This window comes from Engystomops pustulosus, chromosome 11 (genome assembly GCF_040894005.1).
Source record: "Engystomops pustulosus chromosome 11, aEngPut4.maternal, whole genome shotgun sequence".
NCBI lineage: Eukaryota > Metazoa > Chordata > Amphibia > Anura > Leptodactylidae > Engystomops > Engystomops pustulosus.
The window spans coordinates 58,526,996-58,553,144 of NC_092421.1; the positions used below are offsets into that span (position 1 = coordinate 58,526,996).

The 26,149-nt window shown below is 42.7% G+C and overlaps 1 protein-coding gene across 2 annotated transcripts in view; it reads right to left on the reverse strand.

Moving 5' to 3' along the window:
- Positions 1-22,989, reverse strand: part of LOC140105727 (natural killer cells antigen CD94-like) — a 39,632-nt gene extending 16,643 nt beyond the window's left edge. Inside the window, exons 1-5 of one of the 2 annotated variants that reach the window (XM_072129754.1) lie at positions 22,864-22,989; positions 10,346-10,495; positions 6,564-6,668; positions 2,563-2,703; positions 1,435-1,586 (exon numbers count right to left, since the gene is read on the reverse strand). In XM_072129754.1, the coding sequence (XP_071985855.1) occupies positions 1,435-1,586; positions 2,563-2,703; positions 6,564-6,668; positions 10,346-10,445 (498 nt within the window). In that variant the 5' untranslated portion in view covers positions 10,446-10,495; positions 22,864-22,989. Of the gene's footprint in view, positions 1-1,434; positions 1,587-2,562; positions 2,704-6,563; positions 6,669-10,345; positions 10,496-11,666; positions 11,851-22,863 lie in introns of those variants that run through there. The other variant, XM_072129753.1, reaches the window with a different exon arrangement.
- Positions 22,990-26,149: the final 3,160 nt, after the last annotated feature.

Sequence of the window (26,149 nt, forward strand, 5' to 3'; positions counted from 1 at the left end):
AGAGGCATCCATGCATGCTGCCCCTGCTGTTTCCTGTCCATTTCCGTGGTGTTTCCATCATTTTCTGAGGTTTCCAGGTGTTTGGCCAAGCTTCCCTGTGCAGACCCTTGGTCCCCTTGAAAAATGCTCAAGTCTCCCATTGACTTCAATGGGGTTCGTTATTCGAGACGAGCAGTCGAGCATCGGGAAAAGTTTGTCTCGAATAACAAGCACCCGAGCATTTTAGTGCTCGCTCATCTCTACACAAGATATCTTACATCTCAGTGGGAGTTCAGTACTATGCTGTTAACCTGATATGTGAAATCCTGCTGACAAGTTCCCCTAATGACTTGTTATATGCATGTAGATCACAAGTCTGTTAAGGGAGTATAGAGAGGACTCCATAAAGCTGCATATTGCACTCACCAACTGATTACATGGTCGATCCTGGAACCCATCATGGGCCCCTCCATGTTGACTTTAATTGTGACAGCCTGGAGTCTTTATAGGATCTAGATCTGTAACAATGTGCCAGTGGTACACTGAAAAAATATTCTCTGTATACTGTTATACAGTAGTAAAGTAAGGTTTTGGATGTGATCTCTGTTGGGCTCCAGGTTTTTGTGTTTATGAATGTTTGTTTTGTCTCTAAAAACTGAAAAAATCTTAATAAAGATATGCTAAAAAAAAAAGTACTCTAGGGGGTGTAAATGTAAATGTAAAAAAAAGGTAAAAAAGGTAAACAAAATAAAAAAAACATAAAAATTAAAAGTTCAAGTCACCACCCTTTCATTAGAGCTCAGCTTCAGAAGATAGTGATACAAAAGAAAACCTTTATATACATTTTTCAAGTATATTTTCATTTTTTAAAAGAAACCTACCATTTGATTTGATACATTATGAAACAAACATACATTGAGAATGCTGTAGCTACACTGATGCAGGATCATATCTTTGTTAATCCCTGTGCTGAGTGGTTTTGCAGGACCTTGGGAAAGCTGGGTCAGGCTGGCTGCATAGACAAACACATTAAACACGAGCTTGTAATTACAAATGGAGGTTAGTCAAGCTTGACTAATCAACCTGAGCTGGATCACTCATACACAGCAGCTGGAGGATGGTGCAGCAATTGATTATTCTGCCATCAGGGATTAAAACATCCTCTCCTGTGGTGAGTAACTCAAGTGCTAGGAGAAGCGCTGAACCAGCCACAGTAGTGAGAGAGCTTCATTATCATAATGTTATATCTTTTTTATCAGCAAAACCACTCAGCACAGGGATTAACCAAGATATGATCCTGCGTCAGTGTAGCTACAGCATTCTCCAGGTATGTTTGCTTCATAATGCATCAAATCAAATGATAGGTTTCCTTTAAATGAGTCAACCCAAGTATTCTGTTTACACAAAAGTTTTGCTAATATTGGGAACATGAAATATTATTGTGAGTATACATACCATCTGCTCCTGATTCTCTATTACCAGAAGATGAGATTTCATCCCTTCACAAAAGGCTTGACTCTCATTCCATCTTTTATGCTGGTTATTACTAGAAATGTAGTAGCAGTTTTCCTGGAAGAGCTTCCAGTCAACAGGACAAATCCTACATTCTGCAAGGAAATTACAGGAAGAGAATATGAAAAGAAAACTATGATGAACTGAAGTGATATATATGGTAGAAACAAAACTCTGTGGTTTCTGATTTTTTGGTCAAATTAGTCACCACTGAATCATGTGGTTAAAGCCAACCTCTCACCAGGAATGTAATTTTTAGGCTGTTGACAGTTTCCAATAGCCTATGATGTGCTGTTTTTGAAAATGCCTCTGTGAGACTTCTGAAACATTTCAGTAGTTTATATAAGTATAATTTACTTTACCTGGCTCCCTGCCAGCAGCTTGTGGTGAATCCCGAAATGGGGGAGAGGGGGGGGGGGCACCAGCAAGTGTTTGCAAGTGTCTCCTCATGCATGAAATAGGTAGGAAGTCAGGTGGGAGCTGCATGAGTGTGAAGGAGAAGGGACTGACACAGGTACATACAGTCTGCAGCTGCCTCCCCTTCCCACCACAGTTATTCAGAAAGCTTGCAAAGGCATTGGAACTTGTCACCAGTTAAAAATGACATTCCTGGGGACAGGTTCCCTTTAATGAAAAAGTAAAATAGATCCAGTAGTATAAACCAAATGCACTTACATGCTGGTGTGTGTCCCTTTGGTCAGGACCAGCTACTCAATTTTGTGTGCCCTCGTTTTGCCAAAAAACATATTTTAAAAAATATAATGAGCCTGAAGGTCTCAGGGGAGTGTCACCAGAGCTCCTCTGGGCTTCAGCATCTCTTAATTATTCACTACTTTTAACAGGCTTACACTATCTGCTTCCACTGCTGCAACCAGAGAGCCGGTGACACAAAGGTACCACAAAAAGTTCACACATGGAATTAGGTTTTGGAGGTAGTAGAAGGTGGGTAGCACCCCATCTTGGAGAATATCACATAACTTCTCCTCAGTTTGAAGTTGGAATAGATTTTCACAAAAAAGCCCAAAGATCCTGAAGTCTGAAGAGGGATGAGGGGTTTTCTACATAATTTACCATTTTCCTGATTCATTGTAGTATTTGGAACTTTAATGCACAGCTGATCTCTCATAGCAACATATGAACAGTTGTTCTTGATCTCTTCCTCACAGTTTCTTTCCTTTCCACTTTTCTCATCCTTGTAATAAAGTTGATGAACTGAAATAAAAATGAATAATATTTTTCCTCTTAAATTAAATACCGCCAACAATATTGAACAAAAAGCTCAGTGACAAATGATATTTTTATATTTCACACTCAGAATAACAAATTGTTAAATTAGCACAAATGCAGCTGTAGTAGAGTTAGGAAAACAACATCACATATATATATATATATATATATATATATATATATATATATCACATATCATAAGGAGAGCAGTATGGATAGAGGGTAGAGATGGACTAGAGATGAGCGAGTATACTCGTCCGAGTATACTGCTCGGTCGAGTATTAACATACCCGGACCGGCTCGTTGCTCGGACAAGTATCTCGCTGGCTCGAGATCGAGCATTAAATTAATAAAAGACAGTGAAGAACAGTGTTTACAGTGAAGAATAACACATTACACATGTTTACAGATGTTTTCCTTGTAAGAACACACTGAAAGAACACTATTCTTCACTTTGCAGGTGTTCGTGCGTGTCTTCCGCTAAGTTAGGAGATGTGCACGAACATTTGGAATGTGAAGAATAGTGTTATTTCAATGTGTTCTGCACTTAAATGGTCCTGTGTTCACTGTTTTCACTGTTTTTATTCTATTCTTCACATTGCAGGTGTTCGCGCGTGTCTTCTGATAAGTTCGGAGATGTGCGCGCACATCTGAAAAGTCAAGAATAGAATAAAAACAGTGAAAACAGTGAACACAGGACCATTTAAGTGCAGAACACATTGAAAGAACACTATTCTTCACATTCCAGATGTTCATGCACATCTCCTAACTTAGCGGAAGACACGCACGAACACCTGCAAAGGGAAGAATAGTGTTCTTTCAATGTGTTCTTACAAGGAAAACATCTGTAAACATCTGTAATGTTTTATTCTGCACTGTTCTTTTAATGTTTTCTTTCAGTGAAAAAATGCTCGAGTCTCCCATGGACTTTAATGGGGTTCGTTATTCGATACGAGCACTCGAGCATCGGGAAAAGTTTGTATCGAATAACGAGCACCCGAGCATTTGAGTGCTCGCTCATCTCTAAAGAGGACATATTTAATGATGGAAACAAAGTCAGAACATAGTCAATTGCCAGAACGTGGCGTAAGACAACTACAGGTCAAGATGGATGATGGTTGATGTCAAAATCTGGAACATAAATTATTCAATATCACATAGCAGCAGGAGACGGGAGAGACGGATGTTCGGTATGAACCTGCAGTTCAGGCTGAGGAGCACTACTAGTAAGTTTTTGTAGTAACGCAGTAGTGGAAATAGTTAAAGCGTAACTGTAAAGTTACTTGACAAAAAATAGTTTTAGCACAGCAGGAGAGAGCCTATGACAAAAATTCCAACGATACCATTATCATTCTGCTGGCTTCTTCCTATCCTGAGATATAGAGCTAATAGGTATATGAAGTTATATTTAAAATCCTCACAGTTTTTCCTGAAGTGGGTGGGACTTCCTTGTTGTGACAGCAGCTTTGGGAAATGGTGATAATAGCGCTCAGGGCATTCACGTGAACATGAACAAACCCGGCCAATTAGGACACAGAATAAGTGTTACTGTTTGTACACAAGTGGTGATACGCATGGGCCACAGTGAGCCCTTGTTCCCTTCCACTCTCCCGGACTTATGGTAATTTTCCATGGCAGGTTATGTATCCTCAGTTATAGCTTGATATTCTCATCTAGTGCATGATTTTTTTTTTTTTGTTGGGAGCATGTGCAGTTATTCCCTTGATTGAAACATGCAGTCATTAGCGCCGGGGACCACCACGCCCACATACCTGCCTATATATATGTGGAGCTTTCTGGTTGGGATAGGGTTCTATAAGGGGATTGTTTGCTGGAATTATCAGGTGCTGCAGTCCTCCCTGTGTTCATTTGTTTGGGAAAATATGCAAAGTTTTCCAGGATGGCATACAGAAAACCGCTGTTCTTTTAGCTACCTTGTAAGGCAGCTCCCTTGACATCAAGCACGACCTAGAAGAGGCCTTATGACATGATGTAGGATTAAAACCAAACCAGTATATCTCTACCTGGTTGGGTCTCTTCAGTACGGGGTAGGGAAGAGGCTGAGTGAGAGGCTATTAACTAGGGTCAGGAAGTAAGAGTTCTCCTTAAGGAGACTGCCAATTAAGGCCGCCGAGTAGGCGTGTGAAGTCTGACAGCCATTAATGCTTTACTAGGGGGATTTTGGGAAAATATACAAAGTTTTCCAGGATGGAATTCATTTGAATAATTTTGGTATAATTTGTTCTTAGCCTTTTTAATTGTTTTTAATTTTGTTTTTCTGATGTATGAATTTTTGCTATAAATAAAGATGTGATTTTATGCTAGATAACACATGTTCGTCGTGTAATTACTAATCACATGCTTATGACATCACTCCAGGTCCTGGAGTTTTTTTACATGCTGCCGGGATATTCTCCTGCACCCAGTAGCTACTGATCAGGAGCGTGCACACCTGCTAGTAACCCTACCAACAACATCCACCCACCCTCCTCTCCTCCATCTAGCTACAGATTCCTATTGCAAGATAACTGCTAGCTGCTAGTTGACAAACGGTTGCAGCTAGCTAATGCAACCTTAGAGAATTGCTTATTTTGGCTTAGTGTACAGTTATGCAAAAGTTTTTATGCTTTAAAGTTGTACAGGCAGTCCCAGTTACATACAAGATAGGGTCCATAGGTTAGTTCTGAAGTTGAATTTGTATTTTAGTGGAAACTGTATATTTTATAATTGTAGATCCAGACAAAAACATTTTTTTGCCCCAGTGACAATCAGTGTTTAACATTTTTTTGCTGTAATGGGACCAAGGATTATCAATAAAGCTTTATTACAGACACTTTACAGCTGATTATTGCAGGTCTATATTAACGCATCCAGAGAGCTTCACCAGAGGTCACAGTGGGCAGAGGGGTCCATCTTTAACTAGGGGTCGTCTGTAAGTCTGGTGTCCTTAAGTAGGGGACTGCCTGTATTTTAGGATTAGCAACACCAACACAGAGCAATACAGCCAAGATTTCCCTCCTGCTTTCTAAAATCATGGGAGGCTGTTGAATGATTTTTTCACAGGAAAATGCCCTAGCTGATTAACAATACAGGGCATGTCTGTCAAAATCAAAATATGAAAGCCCTAAAATAGATGGAAAAATTATACTGATGCTCCAAAAATTCATGTTAACCACTTCCCGGAACATGACGTTCCCAAACGTCATGGTGCAACATCAAGTGTATGAAGATGGCTCATGGGCTGTGTCCTTTTCATACACACCGCGAGTTTGCTGGATAGCGCAGCAAACACCCACTGCTAACACTCACTATGATGCTGGCACCAACCACGGCTGTTAACCATTTGTATGCCCCAGGCAAAGCCACTGGGGACATATAAATGCCGACAGCACCTTGACGCTGAGATCTTGGGCCCCATTGCCACCACCCATGACATCATTGGGGGCGTCAATTCATTGCTTTGACAACCGGGAGTCTATGTGAGCTATGTGAACTACAGTACCCCTAAGGCCTCATTCACATTCACATGCAAGCTTGCGGCTGCACATACATCCACCATAGACATCAATAGGTGTACAAAGCGATACAGGGCTGCACACTTGTGGCACCGTACTGCTCCGTACACAAGGAAAAGATAGGACACGTCCTATCTTTCCTCGTGTGCACGGCCGTACACCATGCATCTCTATGAAGAGGGGAGGGGTCACCCCTCCTCCTCTCCATCGCGGTGGACATATACCCGCCTAGCCGTAGCCAAGTGGGCATACGTCAGTGTGAATGCGGCCTTTCTACAGTTACAGAGACATTTATATTAGTGCAAAAGCTAAATAGAAAACATAACTTACCAAGTATCCCAACTGTACAGCCGAGAATAATGATGAGAATAAAGAGGACAATTGTGATTTTAGGATACCAAATATTGCATTGGCTTTTGTTCCTTGGTTCTTGGTCTGTCATTAGAAATAAAATGAAACAGGGAACACATTTAAAGCAATTTTTTAAAGTTTAACCATATGATAACTAATCTTTGATGTATACATTAGAGCAGCTGTGTCTTGTTTCAGGGTTATCATCAAGGATCACATGAACCACAGAATTAGGCACCTACTATTTAATGTACCATAAATGAAAGATGTGGACATTGGGGGAGATTTATCACAAGTGTCTAAGAGCATAACTAAGAGCCCATGGCAACCAATCAAAGATCAGGTTTCATTTTCCCACGGTAGGTTATAAAATTAAAGCTGAGCTCTGATTGGTATAACAGTTTTACCTCAGAAACTTTTAATAAATCTCATGATCTATTATCACGACTCCTCCTGTGGCTGTGCGTGTGATGCATTGCCTGAATCTATAATGACCTCAGATTATCTGCTACTTCAGGCATGTGGTATCAGCATATTTATGCTCCTCTATTAGACCTTACCTTTGCCCATATTGAAAGAAAACAGTAAACCTTTCAGCCCAACTAGAATTTTACTGCACCAGAAAAATTACAGAGAACCTTTTTTTTACTTATTTCGGTCTTTTTTTTAGACTATTTTGGGGCATTGCAACTTTTGCGCCCTTTTTGGGACATTTGTTTTTCGTCAGTAAGACACATTTATCTTCTGTTGCAGATGTGCTAAATGTCGCAATGTCTAAAATTTGCAACATTTTTTGGTGCAGAAAAAAATCCAGACGAAACCATACTTAAGAAAAACTTAGAAAATGGAAAGAAGTCACTTTAAACATTTGTGCGACATTTTTGAGACATTTAACATGGCACCTTTAACGTGGAACTTGTGACTTTGCATGATAAATCTGGTGCACAGTACGACTGAGCACCAAAACACCACATTCACTGTATAAATTTTTGTCACATGAAGAATAGTGCAACCACTCTACAAAACAGTTATGTGCGACACTGTGGCGCAGACACTTCTTAAATACCTTATGGCCCTTGGGGCACATTTACTAAGGGTACAAATTCCGCATTTTAGTTGGGTTTTGCGATTCTTTTCCATTTTGCTCTGAATTGCCCCAGGTTTTTGGTGCACGCGATCCACTAAGATCATGCGTCCAATTTCCTGCATGTGTCGCTTCCCCCGCTGAGGTCCGCCGGAGTTCACCTTCTTCTTCCCAATGCATGTGAGTGCTGTTCTTACCACACAATTTGCTTTTTAAATTCTGTGGTTTGTCCGAATCAGTCGTGTTGTCCGACATCCACGTCCCCCAATTTGTGTTGCATGCAAGCCGGCACCGATGCAACACAAATTTGGGGGATGTGGACGTCGGACAACACGACTGATTCGGTCAAACCGCAGAATTTAAAAAGCAAATTGTGTGGTAAGAACAGCACTCACATGCACTGGGAAGAAGAAGGTGAACTCCGGCGGACCTCAGCGGGGGAAGCGACACATGCAGGAAATTGGACGCACGATCTTAGTGGATCGTGGGAAACCCGAATCCTCGTCGGACAACGGACGCACTGGGACGTGTAAGTACAGTAAGTGTACATTTTTTTGTTCTATAGCATAACTTGTTGAGTCTTCTTTAGGTCAGTATACCTAATATACAGTATATATATATATATATATATATATATATATATATATATATATATATATATATATGTACAGAGGAAATTGCGCAGCACACCAGATGAAGTGAAAAAAATCTTGTGGTTTTATTCCATATTCAATAACAGATATATTGAGAAAGCCACTAGGGGATGAAACGTTGCGACCTATGGTGAATAAAGCATGGTAATTCTTTCACTCTAAATCCTGGAGTTCTGCCTTTTTTGTGCTCTTTTAATTCATGGGCTTGTCTAGGTCCTGACTGGGTAATGACATCATTGTGTGTCGCTTGTTGATTGTACATTTGAATTCACATTTTCCTTCCATGGAGATTGAGAAACTTATTTCTTTTCGAGCCATGTGGAGAAAAATTGCTCACAATCAGCAATCTCTAGTGTGAAATCACTTGATTTTGCACTGAAGATTTGACTATAAAAAACTCTTTTACCAACAAACCAAGCCGAAAATACTGCAGCATACATAAAAGGAATCACTGCAAAAAAAAAAATTGCATTATGGATATACAGCCGGTACCCTACTTAAGAACACCTGACTTACAGACAACCCCTAGTTACAAACGGACATCTGGATGTTGGTAAATTACTGTAGTTTAGCCTTAGGCTACAATAAACAGCTATAACAGTTATCACAGGTGTCTGCAATTACACTTTATTGTTAATTCTGGTTCTTATGACAATCCAACATTTTTCAAGTCCAATTGTCACATAGACCATAAAATTTGGTTGGAGCTACAATTATAAAAAACTTAAGAACAAACCTACAGAACATATTTTGTATGAAACCTGGGGACCGCCTGTATATAGAACTCCTAGATGATAATATTTAAACCAAAATGTACATACAGGGAACACTTCTACATGATACTACGTAAATGAGTAGTAATTGTATTATTGCAAGTTAAAATATAGTACTATAATTCATGATTTAGACAAACAAACATAAAAACCGACATGGGATACAGCCCATAGTGTGTTCGTAGCTGATACGGAGCCCCTACACCCGTGTATATAATATTATTCGCTAGTGAAATATATCACACACCCCAAAATGCATTTCACAAATACGGTAATAGTGAAGTGGTAAATAGATAACCCATTATCAACCTTAATAAGAATCACATACGAATAATAGTCACCACTTACATCAAGATTGGGTACACAATATGGGGTGTGGGTGCACCTGATGCGCGTTTTGGAGCAAACTCCTTTGGCGATAAATTCCATAAAATCATTCATCTTTTGCACTTAAGATTTGACTATAGAAAACTTTTTTACCAACAAAGTCTAAGTATACATCTGTGACAGAGACACCTGTTGGCCACCAACATCCCAGATTTCGCTTAAAGGAAACCTAACACTTTAAAATCGTAGTTATAAGCCTCAAATACCTTGCATATCTTCATTATTTCCAGAAATTATTGTATTGCTTGTAAAACTGTTTTAATCTTCATATTCTAAGCGCGCTTCGACGCACCATGTGCACGACCGTGCGTGCACCTGAATAGGGAGTGCCGGAGAGCCGGTGACGTCACCGAGCTCTCGGGCACACTCACGCCTGCACAACTTAAAATTTTTATCCTGGCCGGCTTTGCACGTGAAGTTGCGGAGGCGCGAGTGTGCCCAAGAGCTCAGTGACGCCACTGGCTCTCCGGCACTTCCTATTCAGACGCACGCACGATCACGCACATGGTGCACCGAGCGCGTATTATGGTGCATCGCAACGTGCTTAGAATATAAAGATTAAAACTTTTTTACAAGCAATACAGTCCTTTCTGGAAATAATGAAGATATGCTTCGGCACCAGCTCACCCTGAGCTGGTGCAAGGTATTTGAGGCTTATAACTACGATTTTAAAGTGGTAGGTTTCCTTTAAAATCATGGATACAGGAATCTTTATCCCTTGTTGAATAAAAGACCCCACTATGCAAGTCCATTAGACACATTTATAGTTGATGAGGTCTTTAGGGCACTTTTGAGGTGTAATATTTTACATTGCTGTTATTTTTGTTTACACGGAGAAGAATAATGATAAGTTAGTAAACTTACCTGATACTTCACTTCTACTAGGAATATCCAATTGGGAATGACTGGATTCCACCGGAAGATTTAGCAGAGCATATTCAACATGTCTCTCCATATTCATCATGATTATTTAGTATTAACCATTGTCTTCATAAATTTTCTCCAAAAATAAACCTAACACCAATAAAAGGCGAAAAGCTATTTCACCATATTTCAAGTTTTACAAATAACATACTATAATCTTAATTATCTCATTAAGTGCTTTCAAACTAAAAATTATACTACAACTATTAGTATTTTGAATATAATTAATAATAGTAATAAATAATATTATTAACGTAATAATAATAACAATAACAATATCAATAATAAGAATAATATCAGTAATATATATATAATAATTATTAGTTGAAGTAATAGTAATTGTATACTTATTGAAAACTTTATTATCATTGTTATTAAATAATACAAATTTATTATTAATAATAATTTTTTATCACTTATATATCATGTATTGCTATTACCAATAATATTATTTATATGTAACCATCAGGTAACGTAAATTTATTATACTAATACGTTTATACGTGGACATTTCTGCATTTGTTTTTTGTGAAATTTGAACTTGTTTGTTTTGTTAAAAAGTTGCAAAAAAGTTGCAAACAAATCACACAAAAGTCTTAAACTCTTCTGCAACTACTAAAGTTTTTCCTACATCTTCTCTGGACTGGAGTTGATTTCCGTCTTTTTAAATTTCCAACTTTTTCATACATTCACATCTGGATTTTAAATATAAATTAGGTGCAACTCTGAAGAATACTTTGCTAGGCTATCTGAAAGCCCGGACCCGAACCTCTGCCAGTAACACCCACAACATTGTGACTTGCAGACGCCGCCATTTTGGGGAAGGTGGTCACCCAAGATTGTTTATACTCATAGTAGCCTGTGGGTACTGCACAATATACAAGTACAACAATAATCTACAATGCTGCAGAAAGTCTATTTACCATATTTAATTAGATGAAAAATCTTATTAAAATGATTATGTTCATATTTAAAATAAAATACATGCAACAATATTGACAAAGATTTGCAAATACTGAAACAGCACTCAAAACGTCTACTCTGAAATACTCTTATTTCCAAACATATCAAAAGTTCCATACCAATTTTTCCCAACATAGATATGCTACGGTTACATATTAAGATATAATTTATAACTTATTACTTTGTATTGCTAAATATATATATATATATATATATATATATATATATATTTTATATATAAATATATATATACATATACACTGCCAGTTGTTAATAATAAAGGCAAAGACTTACTTACCTTCATAATTTATCATGGATGGATGGAATTAATATTCTTTGAGCAACAACTTAACTTCTCATAACGACCCATGAAAAATCAGCCAACATGACACATAATAATGTAAATCTTTAAGCTGTAAACTGTCCTGGAAAGTTGATAACGAGAGCAGGCAGCAAAACTCTGGCCCCTATTACCTTGCACTTATCAGTACTTCCTCTCTATTAGTCCACAATTTCCTTTTTGAAATGTTTAAATCACACATATAACAACTTGTGAAGTCTTCTACAGTGTGTGGTCAGGGCTAGTGTTGTAATATATGTAGATGTTTGTTGAGGGATAAATGCAGGATATATTTAGTCTAGTATCTCCTTTATAAACAGCATTACCAATTACCGGTATGTATAGTATTTATTATTTTTGAACATCTATATTTTTTGCAGTATAAGTGTAAAGAACCTGTCCAGCAAACAGCACAACCAGACTTGGTGAAAGCTGTCAGACTGGGCAAGTGGAGGCAAACTAGCCCTGCAACATAGCCCTGTCTAAAGCAGGCAAACCCACTATCAGGAATTTGCTAAAAGTCCCTAAGAGACCCTGCAAAGTGAGAGGGAAAACCTACTCCATCTGGTTGGTAGAGGAAACCGGGTTCAGGAGCGACAAGACACTGAGGAACAAACAACAGATAATTGACAGACAAGTAAAGTCAAAAAGTACTGGTTCAAATCCAATATGGCAGCAAGGAATGTGGATACACAAAAAAAGCAAAGCAATAGACAGAGAGAAATGAATGCAATAACCAGCATGTCTCAAAAAGAGATCTGGGGTAAAAAAACTAATTTAACACAAGAAAGAGTGAGATTGATAAATTACCAAAGAAGCAGATGGAGAAATGATGGAAAACTATCCAAAACAAACAGAGATAAGTTATATGCACTTTGTTTTATGCTTGTTTTATTTAATTTTTTCTATGTTCTTAGAAGTCTATTGTAGCACATTCACTTCTGAGCTTCAGCTAGTGCCCCTACGGCAGTTACAACCTCATTATTGGTATTTATTAGAGATGAGCGAACATACTCGTCCGAGCTTGATGCTCGTTCGAGCATTAGCGTACTCGAAACTGCTCGTTGCTCGGACGAATACTTCGCCCGCTCGAGAAAATGGCAGCTCCAGCCGTTTTGCTTTTTGGCGGCCAGAAACAGAGCCAATCACAAGCCAGGAGACTCTGCACTCCACCCAGCATGACGTGGTACCCTTACACATCGATAGCAGTGGTTGGCTGGCCAGATCAGGTGACCCTGGAATAGACTAGCCCCTGCCCGCGCTGCTCGGATCATTCTCTGTCTGGATGCCGCTAGGGAGAGAGCTGCTGCTGGTCAGGGAAAGCGTTAGGCTGTTCTATTAGAATAGTGTTAGGCAGGAGTGATTCAACAAGAACCCAACAGCCCTTCTTAGGGCTACAATAACGTTATACATTTTTTTTTTTATTTGCAGCTAGTACCATATTGTGAGGAATTTGCAGTGACACTTGCTACCGTTGTGTTTAGCGCTTAGTGACACACATATCCACCTCAAACACCAAAGTGGGTCAATTTATTAGGGGTTTGATTTCAATTAGGCACAGTCTGCCAGTTTCTTTTTATTTTACGTTTATTTTTTCATAACTCAGCGTCATCTCATCTGGCATAGCAGTGTGCTTTCATACTTGGCTAGAAAATAGCCATAGGAGAATCCAAACGGCTTACTTAGGCCTACAATAGCGTTATATATTTTATTTCTGGTTGATCTGCTGGTGGCTGGCCTTGCTGTAGTGCATCTACTACCATATTGTGAGGAATTTGCAGTGAGACTTGCGACCGTTGTGTTTAGCGCTTAGTGACGCACATATCCATCGCAAAGACCGAAGTGGGAAAATTTATTAGGGGTTTGATTGAAATTAGGCACAGTCTGCCATTTACTTTTTATTTTACGTTTATTTTTTCATAACTCAGCGTCATCTCATCTGGCATAGCAGTGTGCTTTCATACTTGGCTAGAAAATAGCCATAGCAATAGCATAGCATCGTTTGGTTTTAAAAATTAAAAAACACAAAAAAAAAAAGTAAAAAAAAAATTAAAGTTATAACTTTCATTTTCAAAATGTTTAACCCGAGGGCTAGGGGTAGAGGACGAGGGCGGGGACGTGGGCATCCAACTACTGCAGGGGTCAGAGGCCGTGGTCCTGGGCGGGGTGAGACACCAAGTGCTGATGAGGGAGCAGGGGAACGCCGCAGAGCTACACTCCCTAGGTTCATGTCTGAAGTTACTGGGACTCGTGGTAGAGCACTGTTGATGCCAGAACAGTGCGAACAGGTGATGTCGTGGATTGCCGACAATGCTTCGAGCAATTTGTCCACCAGTCAGTCTTCCACGCAGTCCACCCATGTCACCGAAATCGGCACTCCTCCAGCTCCTGCACCTCAGCCTCCTCCCCCCCAGTCCGCCCCTCCCAGGAAAATTTGGCATTTGAACCGGCATACTCTGAGGAATTGTTTTCTGGACCCTTCCCACAGTCACAAACCACTTGTCCGGTTGCTGCTGAGCAATTTTCCGATGCCCAGGTTTTCCACCAGTCGCAGTCTGTGGGTGATGATGACCTTCTTGACGTAGTGGAAGAAGTGGGTAAAGAGGTGTCCGACGATGAGGAGACACGGTTGTCAGACAGTGGTGAAGTTGTTGTTAGGGCAGGAAGTCCGAGGGGGGAGCAGACTGAGGGATCGGAGGATGATGAGGTGACAGACCCAAGCTGGGTTGAGAGGCCGGGTGAACACAGTGCTTCTGAGACGGAGGAGAGTCCTATAGCAGAACAGGTTGGAAGAGGCAGTGGTGGGGCCAGACGGAGAGGCAGGGCCAGAGCTGGTGCATCAGCGCCAAATGTGTCACGTAGTGAAGCTCCCGTGGCGAGGGCTCCCGCGGCGAGGGCTAGATTTTCAGAAGTCTGGAGGTTCTTTAAGGAAACACCGGATGACCGACGGACTGTGGTGTGCAACCTTTGCCAAACCAGGATCAGCAGGGGTTCCACCACTACTAGCTTAACTACCACCAGTATGCGCAGGCTAAACACCCCACTCAGTGGCACCGAGCCCGTTCACCTCCGGCCGTGCACACCACTGCTCCTTCCCCTGTGTCAGCTGGGTCTTCCCCTGCCCAGGACCCTGGCCCAAAAACCCCATCGTCGCCTCCACGATCCTCCACAGCATCCACCAGCGTTCAGCTCTCCATACCCCAGATGCTGGAGCGGAAAAGGAAATATAGTGCAACCCACCCGCACGCCCAAGCCCTTAATGTCCACATCTCCAGATTGCTTAGCCTGGAGATGCTGCCCTATAGGCTAGTAGAGACCGAAGCCTTTCGCAACCTCATGGCGGCGGCCGCCCCTCGGTATTCGGTCCCCAGCCGCCACTACTTTTCCCGATGTGCCGTCCCAGCCCTGCACCAGCACGTGTCACACAACATCATCCGTGCCCTGACCAACGCCGTTTCTGACAAGGTCCACCTGACCACGGATACGTGGACGAGTGCTGCCGGGCAGGGCCACTATATATCGCTGACGGCACATTGGGTTAACTTGGTGGAGGCTAGGACCGAGTCTGACCCTGCGGCTGGTCATAAACTGCCGACGCCGAGGATTGCGGGGCCTACCTCGGTCCAGGTCTTTCAGGCCTACTATGCCTCCTCCTCCTCCCACCCCTCCTCCACCTCCTCCTCCGAACTACCATAAGTGGGCATGGCGCCATCAGTCGCTAGCTCTAGGCACAGCAGCAGTGCCGTCGCTAAGCGACAACAGGCGGTGCTCAAACTGCTGAGCCTAGGCGATAAAAGGCACACCGCCCAAGAACTATTACAGGGCATCACGGCGCAGACTGATCTGTGGCTGGCACCGCTGAACCTGAAGCCAGGCATGGTTGTGTGTGACAACGGCCGTAACCTGGTGGCGGCTCTGCAACTCGGCAGACTGACACATGTGCCATGCCTGGCCCATGTGTTAAATCTGATAGTTCAGCGTTTCCTCAAGACATACCCCAATCTGTCTGATTTGCTCACGAAGGTGCGCCGCATCTGTGCGCATTTCAGGAAGTCCAGCACAGATGCTGCCACTCTCAGGGCAGCGCAGCGCCGCCTCCAACTGCCCGCTCACCGACTGTTGTGCGACGTGCCCACGAGGTGGAATTCAACATTAACCATGTTATCCAGAGTTTACCAGCAGCGCAGAGCGATTGTAGACTGCCAGATGTCAACTTCCACCAGAACTGGTAGTCAGGTCAGTCAGCTTCCTCAAGTCTACAATGAGGAGTGGACGTGGATGTCTGATATCTGTCAGGTGCTGAGTAACTTCGAGGAGTCAACGCAGATGGTCAGTGGTGATGCCGCCATCATCAGCCTCACCATCCCGCTGCTTGGCCTGTTGAAAAACTCTCTGATCAGCATGAAGTCGGAAGCTTTGCGCTCGTCACAAGAGACGGGGGAAGAAGATTCCCTTGTTGATAGCCAAAGCACCCTCAGGTCTGTTTCTCAGCGCATATCGGAGGAGGTGGAGGAGGATGAGGAGGAAGAGGAGGAGAATGTTGGCGAGACACAAGAGGGGACCATTGTTCAGTCCTTCACTGTTCAGCGTGTATGGGCAGAAGAAGAGGTGTTGGAGGAGTTGGAGTAGGAGGAAATGGACAGTCAGGCCAGTGAGGGGAGTGAATTCTTGTGCGTTGGTACTCTGGCGCATATGGCAGATTTCATGCTTGGCTGCCTATCCCGTGACCCTCGCATTCAAAGAATTTATTCCAGCACCGATTACTGGGTATTCACTCTCCTGGACCCACGGTACAAGCAAAATCTTTCCACTCTCATCCCTGGAGAGGAAAGGAGTGTGAGAATGCATGAATACCAGCAGGCCCTGGTGCACAAGCTGAAACAGTATTTCCCTTCTGACAGCGCTAGCGGCAGAGTGCGTAGTTCTGCGGGACAAGTAGCAAGGGAGAGTAGGCGAGCAGGCAGCTTGTCCAGCACTGGCAAGGGTACGCTTTACAAGGCTTTTGCCAGCTTTATGTCACCCCAGCAAGACACTGTCACCTGTCCCCAGTCTCGGCAGAGTAGGGCTGATCTTTACAGAAAGATGGTGAGGGAGTACGTAGCTGACCATACCATCGTCCTAAATGATCACACAGCTCCCTACAACTACTGGGTTTCAAAGCTGGACATGTGGCACGAACTGGCACTGTACGCCTTGGAGGTTCTTGCCTGCCCTGCCGCTAGCATGTTGTCCGAGCGGGTTTTCAGTGCAGCTGGTGGCATCATCACCGATAAGCGTACACGCCTGTCGACTGACAGCGCTGACAGGCTGACGCTTATTAAGATGAATAAAGCCTGGATTTCTCATAATTTCCAATCTCCACCAGGTGAAGGAAGCTCAACCTGAATAATTTATGCACTCCTCCTCATTTTCCTCCTTCTCCTCCTCTTTGTACACTAAAGCAGAGGAAACTGGCTATTTTTTGACAGGGCCCACTGAGCTAGCTATAGTACTCTATGCATTTAATTTTTCTGGAGGGCCACCTACCCGCTCCTCTGTTTTAAACAATTTTTGGGAGTGCCACATACAGGCACTCAATCTATTCAATTTTTCTGGAGGGCCACCTACCTGCTCTTCTGGTTTGAAAACTTTATTGGACTGCCACATACAGGCACTCAATCTATTTCATTTTTCTGGAGGGCCACCTACCTGCTCCTCTGGTTTGAAAACCTTTTTGGACTGCCACATACAGGCACTCAATCTATTTCATTTTTCTGGAGGGCCACCTACCTGCTCCTCTGGTTTGAAAACTTTTTTGGACTGCCACATACAGGCACTATCCAAATTAAATTGTCTCCATAGCAGCCTCCACACGTTGTCTCCATTGCTACGTCCAAAAGTCGTCCATATAGCTGCCTCCATACATCGTCCCCTTATCAAACGAGGTGTGTCAGGCAGAAATTTGGGTTGTTTTCATGGATTCCACATCAAAGTTGTTAACTTTGTCGCCACCCTGCTGTGTTATCCACAAAATATACTGGCAAACTTTTATGATTAACCAATATTATTTCAGCGCTTCTTGCGCATCTGTTTACATTCCCCTCACCCACCATATCCCAAACTTATAAGAACGCTACTACACTTAACTTGGTGGAGGCTGGGACCGAGTCTGACCCTGGGGCTGGTCATATACTGCCGACGCCGAGGATTGCGGGGCCTACCTCGGTCCAGGTCTCAAAGGCCTACTATACCTCCTCCTCCTCCCACCCCTCCTCCACCTCCTCCGAATTACCATCCGTGGGCATGGCGCCATCAGTCGGTAGCTCTAGGCACAGCAGCAGTGCCGTCGCTAAGCGACAGCAGGCGGTGCTCAAACTGCTGAACCTAGGCGATAAAAGGCACACCGCCCAAGAGCTATTACAGGGCATTCCACATCAAACTTGTTAACTTTGTCGCCACCCTGCTGTGTTATCCACAAAATATACTGGCAAACTTTTATGATTAACCGATATTATTTCAGCGCTTTTTGCGCATCTGTTTACATTCCCCTCACCCGCCATATCCCAAACTTATAAGAACGCTACTACACTTGATCTTATACAAAAGGTTCTTAGAAGTGCTGTTTGGGGAGTAGCCTAGAGACAGGGGCTTGGATTGGCGAAAGCTCGCCTGGCAGCGGAGCGCCAGCTCCATCCCAAGATCCAACTAACATAGTTTTAACTGCAGCACCTTTAATCTACTACTAGTTCACTGCCTCCATACATGGTCCCCTTATCAAACGAGCTGTGTCAGGCAGAATTTTCAGGTGTTTCACCACATACATAGTGGAACTCGGCGCGTCTGTCGCCGCCATGCTGGAGACCTGCAGTTGCAATCATAGAAGCGCAATATGGATGCCCCATACTGTCGCTCTTAATCATGGAAGTCCTCTCCATGGCTGCCTCCAAATGTCGTCCCCTTATCAAACGAGCTGTGTCAGGCTCATTTTTCGGGTGTTTCACCAGATACGTTATGGAACTTGGTCACTATGTCGCCACCATGCTGTGTTATCGACTAAATATACCGTCAACCTTTTGTTCACAGAGGAAATAATTTCAGCGCTTCTTGCTCACCTCCTTTGGTTTCTCTCTGCCACCCATTGGTTTGAAGCCTGAGTCCATTTAGGGTATGTCGCCATGAGACTCTCTAGCCTGCCACTGCTGCCGCTGCCTCTGCATGCCGTCCCCTATAGTGTCAGGGTCAATTATTGGATGTTTTAGATGCTATCTAGCTTCATTCTGTCACTCTGTCATGGCCATGCTGTTGCCCATAATTTTGGCATAATGGTGCGTTTAAGCAGCCTCAGAGGCATCCATGCATGCTGCCCCTGCTGTTTCCTGTCCATTTCCGTGGTGTTTCCATCCTTTTCTGAGGTTTCCAGGTGTTTGGCCAAGCTTCCCTGTGCAGAGCCTTGGTCCCCTTGAAAAATGCTCGAGTCTCCCATTGACTTCAATGGGGCTCGTTATTCGAGACGAGCACTCGAGCATCGGGAAAAGTTCTTCTCGAATAACGAGTACCCGAGCATTTTAGTGCTCGCTCATCTCTAGTATTTATGTATTCAGGACAAATAGCATAACAGACTACAGGGTGTATCTTCTTCTTTAACCCCATAAGGATCAAGCTCATTATCATCTTAGGGACCCAGCCCGATTTTTCAAATCAGTCACTGTGTGCGACTATAAAACACTTTTACTTCATTTTTCCAAGACATGTTGTACTTCGTGGCTTATTTTGGTTTAAATATTTCTAAATGGTCATCATACAGTTAATTTAACCTCCTAAATTGGTTATTAAATAATTTTAACCACATGTCTTCTGTATGTCAACATATTTTTATGTTATTTTGTTTCATTAGGATGTTAGGAGGCTTAAAAATCATTAAGCAATTTTCCAGATTTTGCAAGAAAAGATTTAGATTCAATTAATTTTGAGTCCTATTCATATTTATAGGGGTTTAAAAGTTCTATTTGTTAGAAACCCCCCACATGTATCCCATTTTTAAATTGCACCCCTTAAACTATTCAAAACAGCCCTAGTTAAGCTTTTTAACCGTTTAAGCATCAAAAATGATATAAAAAATCATGGAGGGTCTATAAGGAGTTTTGACAATTTTGACAATAAAATGTTTATCTACCCCTAAAATGGACCTGTTCACCTAGGATAAAATAAGCAAACACATCACAGATTTTGTAGTGCAGTTTCTCTCTAGTCTGGCAATACCCCGCATGTGGATGTAAACCATAACAGAGCGCAGAAGGGAAGGAGCGCCATCACGCTTTTGAAGGGCAAATTTAGCTGAAACAAATTTCAGATGCTATATAGCATTTGCTGAGCCTACAACAAGCCAGAACAAGAGAAACCCCTAAAAAGTGACCCCATTTGAAAACTAAAACCCTCAAGGAGTATAATAACACTATTTTGGGATGGCTTTACTCAATTTTTACATAGATATCATGCTATTTATAAACTTTGCAATTTACTGACAAAAAGGGGATACTTATCAGAGAAGCTGCCCACCAAAAGAGTGTCCCGATAAAACCTTGTATATGTTCGAAGTTGCACTCAAAGAAAGTTGGGTTTTATGAAAACATGTGCAATAGATATAAAACATTGGTATATAGTGTAATTTGTACTATTGAATAGTGTGACTACATAGGTTAAAACTCATGGAGCTATATGTAATATATAAAATATTGGGATACGGTACAAGTTCTTGGCTAAAAGTGCAATGAAAAATTAAGAAAGAATTTTTATTTCTATTTAATGTTATGAAAAATTTGTTTGGATGTAATGTGAAATTTTATATGGTACAAATTTTGTGAATGGGAATATTCAAGTTCAAGGTCATGCCCTGGAAGAAGGCGAAATTGGACGAAACCCTGCGTCAGGCTAAGACTGTTCAGCATGTTCAGCATGTGTCTTTATGCCATAGGCCTTTTTACAAAGTAATTTTGTGAGAATAACTTTAAAAAAGATATTAAAATTACCGTTGGATAATCTACACTATGGTGCTGCCTAGGTTTTCCATCTAGTGGATTCAGATGAAATATATTGGGGCACATTTACTAAGGGTCCATACACCGCACTTTCGTCGGGTTTTGTGATTATTTCCGTTTTGCACCAAATTGCCCTGGGTTTTTGTCGCACACAATCGGATTGTGGCGCATCGGTGCCGGCTTTCATGCGACACAATTTGGGGGGGCGGGCTGTCGGACAACCTGACAGTCCACTTTCGGACTTGAACAACTGATCAAAACTAAGAAAACCATTGTTTTTCTTGTAAAATTCTCAATAAGTTTGATGTGTTACATAACCCTCTTCCCATTGGAAAAATGGCTATAGTCAATGCCCATCTTGAAAAGTTTCCCCCTCCCATATACTAATGTGCCACAGACAGGAAGTTGATATCCCCAGCCAGTCATATTTTATTTAGGAGTATCCATATAAATAGCCCACCCTGTAGATGTAAGATATATAATTGTCAGGTTCGCAGGGAAGAATGCTGGGACTTCTGTTCCTTCCTCTGATGCTTCTGGTGGTGCTAGCAGCATCTCCATGCAGACTCCACTCCTCGTCCGCTACCAGTGGTCTCAGGTGCGTGCTCCGGGTAGCGACTGCGAAAACCTTGCGCTTTTTAGGGGTTCTAGACTACTGGGAGTTGTGGTACCTCTGCATGGTGTATGCGATTGTGCTTGGTTATTCTGCACCATGAGGGGTTAATTCCCAGAAGTTGTCCACTCTAATCAGATTCTGGAGGTGGGGTTCTGGCTGCATAAATTGCAGATTCACTAGTCCCCTGTGCCAGTGTTTGAAATCCCTTCATCACTTGCTCCTTGCTATAGGTTTGACTTGCTCTGTGTTCTGAATTGTTGTGATCTCGGCTAGTTTTTGACGTTGAACCTTTTTGCTTTCAGAATTTGCTCTTGACGTATCCTCTCGTGTGACTCTGGCTAGTTTACTGCTCTTTTGTGTTTTATAATTGTCAGTCTGTTCGTGTTGTTCCCTTCCTGCACTTAATAAGTGGATTCCAAGTCTTCAAGTTGTCACCATATGGTTGAGCAAGGGGGGTGGGGCTATAGGAAGGGACAGAGGTTGGGGCGAGCTCAGGGCACACTATCCTCTGTCTTCAGTGTTACCCAACCCTTACAATAATGTCGCAGATCGTGGCCGTGTTTTGTGGGGAGAGTCATAGATGTGCTTGATATTTTTATATGAGGTTTCTAATATGTGAAATTTCTATAAAAACTGTCATGATAGAGACAGGAGTGCTAGCTTTAACACAGCCACAGCCTCTATCATCTACCTAAGCCTCGTAAACCCTAGTGGTCAGGGACTTCTAGTTAACAATCCCTTCACAGTATGAGTGCACAGGAAAGATGGCAAAATACAGAGGGACAAACAACAGATAATAGACATACAAGTGAGGTCAAAATTAACCAAGTCAAATCCAAGATGGCAGCGAGGCACCGAATCTTGATCAGAATGCCTACAGTACTAGTCTCATGGTAACAGGATGGCAAATCTGACAGCTGTATCTCTAACTTATTACAAAACTTACTCCAGAAACTTATATATACAAATTGTACCCCATGATCAAAGCAGAAAAAAGTGACACATCCTAGGACAAAGATCAACAAGCACAATAATCACAGTCATACCCTGAGAGAGAGGAAAATTTGTAACAAAATTCATAGATACAGTTCACGTGTCCACTGTTTAGACAGAAAGGAACAGGCAAGGAATTAGGTTCCCTGGGCACCTTAGCCTTAGCACAAACATTACATGCTGCAACATATTTCTCCAGATCATGTGACCACTTAAGCCACTGCAAAGTTTCTTAAATCAACTGTTTAGTAGCAGAGACTGCAGGATGTTCAGCAAGTGTTGTGTGACATTCCTCCAAAAACTTAACCTGGTTTTGAGAACGTACAAACAACTAGTCTGCAGGAGTGTTATCAGGTGCCAGATGGGGATTGCCACTATCAGACACAACACAACTAGGAGACAAAATAGAAACAGGAACAGAGTTTTGCAAACCACAGACAGCACCACTGTGGGATTTTGTGTCCTTGGTGCCTTGTTAATAATGACCTTGTAATACACATTTGTTTCAGCCAAGGAACAGACAACAGGTTACCTCATCTTGGGTCCTGGAAATACCTGGGCACCTAAGTGACTTCCTCAATTATGCTGATACTTTTTCTATGGAGCTCTGGTAGGACAGGACAGGATGAAATAACCAATAGTAGACGCACAGGGCTTTCCTCTTACGGAGATCTCTGTGTTGCAGAGGTGACCTGGCTCCCACTGCAACTTACATAACACAACTTTTTGTCAAAACAGAAGAGGAAGTTACAGAAAAAGAAGACAAAGGAAACCGAGAAGGAGTTGGAAGAGAGCATGCTTTCTAGTTTCTGTGTTAGCTCTAGTGTCCATGTTTCCCAGTTGCGTAGGCTCAAGCTTAGAGACTGCAAAATGAGGGGCAGATTCTTTTGGAGATAAAGAGGGTAATATAGAAGACAAATCATGGTCTTCTCTACCCTTGTGTCTATCTCTGAGTCTGTGGTCAATATAGACTGCTAGTGGATAAGTTGACTTAATGAAACTGAGATCAAGGTGACCCAGTAAAGCATCTCAAATAGTTCCCATTTAAAGATAGCCTTCAAAGAGAGTTCACACCAGTTGTACAATTCTTGCAGAACTCACATACAATACATCTATGAAGAACATTTGCTTTGATTCAAGGAAGGGAGATGCATCCCAAGGATTGAGAAAATGTATCCAATGTATTCCTTTGCTCCAGGAATATGTTTTAGGGTCCAAGACTGTGGATCTACCTGCAATAGAGATACAAATTTTCACGGGTGCCCCTGCGACACTCTTGCGGGCTGCTGCGCACGCCGCGCGACTCACCTCGCTGGGATCCAGCAGTGTCTCCCGCGCCACATCCCCGCTGCATAAGGCACGCGCCAGCTCTGTCAGATTTAAAGGGCCAGCGCATTAATAATTGCCACTGGCCAGTTGCCCTTCTTGTTAAATTCCCAGCCCCTTCTTTGTGCCCCACAGCCTTAGAAAAAGCTTTGTTCCCATGTTCTTTGCGTTTATAGTGATTTCCCGTTGTGACCACGGATCCGTTCCTGACTACGCTCCTCTGCTGCCTGCCTTCATCTGTTGCTACATCCCTGTCTCTGATCCCATGCTGCCCATCCTGACCTCCTGCCTGTCCCCGACTACAATTCTGCCTAACGACTACATACCTCACCTTGGCTGCCCCTGTGGATAAAGTGGCACCTGTAGAACGACCTGGTGGTACCAGAATGAAAGTGAATCCCGCTAGTGAAAACCAGGTCCCACTTAGACTCTGGTCCCAAGTGTCGGCTTACATCATCGTCCACAGTAGTGCAGTAGGTCCACTATCCCTGAAGCTTGACACAAATATTGCTACCAGCTGGGCTTGGGAGGCAAGATAATTAACTCCTACATGATTCCAGGATGATTTAAAATTTCTCATGATCACCAGAGAAATGGCCTGTGACCAACATCTTCACCTTTTGCTGTTGCACAGCAGGAGGTGCTGTACTGAGAGAGAACATAGACTTGGTAGCTAAAGCATATAGCAAGCCTGCAAGGCCCTCTATGCGAGTCACAAGATCCGACAAAAACGTTGCTATTTTATGTTGCTCCCACTGTCAGCAGGAAATGGAGATGTCAGGGTTAGATCAGTAAGTAGATGGCAGAAAGACCAAAAAATTGGTTTTAGAAAGATATAGGTTTAAAGGAAAGGAAAAGTCATGATGTTAGACACAGCATACAGCAAATTACTGGTGTTCTGTGGTGATGCAGCAGTGATGTTGTGTGCAGAAGTACAGGGGTGTAACTTAAAGGGAACCTGTCACCAGGAGACCCATTTTTAGCACTCCCCCAGTCCCCACAGAGCATAGTACATACACTGCCAAAGTGTTTTTGTATTAAAAATTGGTTTTACAGAAAAAAAGATATGTTACATTGTACCTTTCATTAGCATGTGCTGTGTGACTAGGCAGTTGCCAAATGGGAGGGGCTTGAAAGGAGCAGTCCCCCCCCACCCTTGGGGAACAGCTACTCCATGTGACCTTTTCAAATATATGAAAACACCCATCACTTGGCTTAGCGACCCCCCCTGCTGCTCTACAGCCAATCCCGAGTGTGGGGAGTTATTCATATATTTGAAAAGATCACATGTTTCCCAAGTGTGGGGGGGGGACTGCTCCTTTCCAGCCCCTCCTATTGGGCAACTGCCTAGTCACACAGCATATGCTAATGAAAGGTACAATATAACATATCTTTTTTTTCTGTGAAACCAATTTTTTATACAAAAACACTTTGGCAGTGTATGTACTATGCTCTGTGGGGACTGGGGGAGTGCTAAAAATCGGTCTCCTGGTGACAGGTTCCCTTTAAGGGGGTGCAGAGGTTGCGGTCACAACCGGGCCCAAGAGGTTAAGGGGGCCGTTATGGTGTCACTTTCTCATATGAGAAGACTATTACTATAAACTATACATTATAGTCGGGGGCCTGGCACAGTCTTTGCACTGGGGCCCATCAGCTTCTAGTTACGCCACTGCAGAAGTACATAGGAAAAGAGAAGAAAACCTTGGAAAGAACCCTAAGTAAGCTCTGACAGAAAGAGGACGAGGAGAAGAGAGAGGTCCACAAAGGATGCATGGAAAGGGCAGTCAGAGAGCTAGGAAAAAAATCAAGAGAGAATAGTTTCCTCAAGACTAGAGATGAGCGAACATGCTCGTCCGAGCTTGATGCTCGGTCGAGCATTAGCGTACTCGAAACTGCTCGTTGCTCGGACGAATACTTCGCCCGCTCGAGAAAATGGCAGCTCCCGCCGTTTTGCTTTTTGGCGGCCAGAAACAGAGCCAATCACAAGCCAGGAGACTCTGCACTCCACCCAGCATGACGTGGTACCCTTACACGTCGATAGCAGTGGTTGGCTGGCCAGATCAGGTGACCCTGGGATAGACTAGCCGCTGCCCGCGCTGCTCGGATCATTCTGTGTCTGGATGCCGCTAGGGAGAGAGCTGCTGCTGGTCAGGGAAAGCGTTAGGGTGTTCTATTAGCTTACTGTTAGGCAGGAGTGATTCTCCAAGAACCCAACAGCCCTTCTTAGGGCTACAATAACGTTATACTTTTTTTTTTTTATTTGCAGCTAGTACCATATTGTGAGGAATTTGCAGGGGGACTTGCTACCGTTGTGTTTAGCTCTTAGTGACACACATATCCACCTCAAACACCAAAGTGGGAAAATTTATTAGGGGTTTGATTTCAATTAGGCACAGTCTGCCATTTACTTTTTATTTTACGTTTATTTTTTTAATAACTCAGTGTCATCTCATCTTGCATAGTAGTGTGCTTTCATACTTGGCTAGAAAATA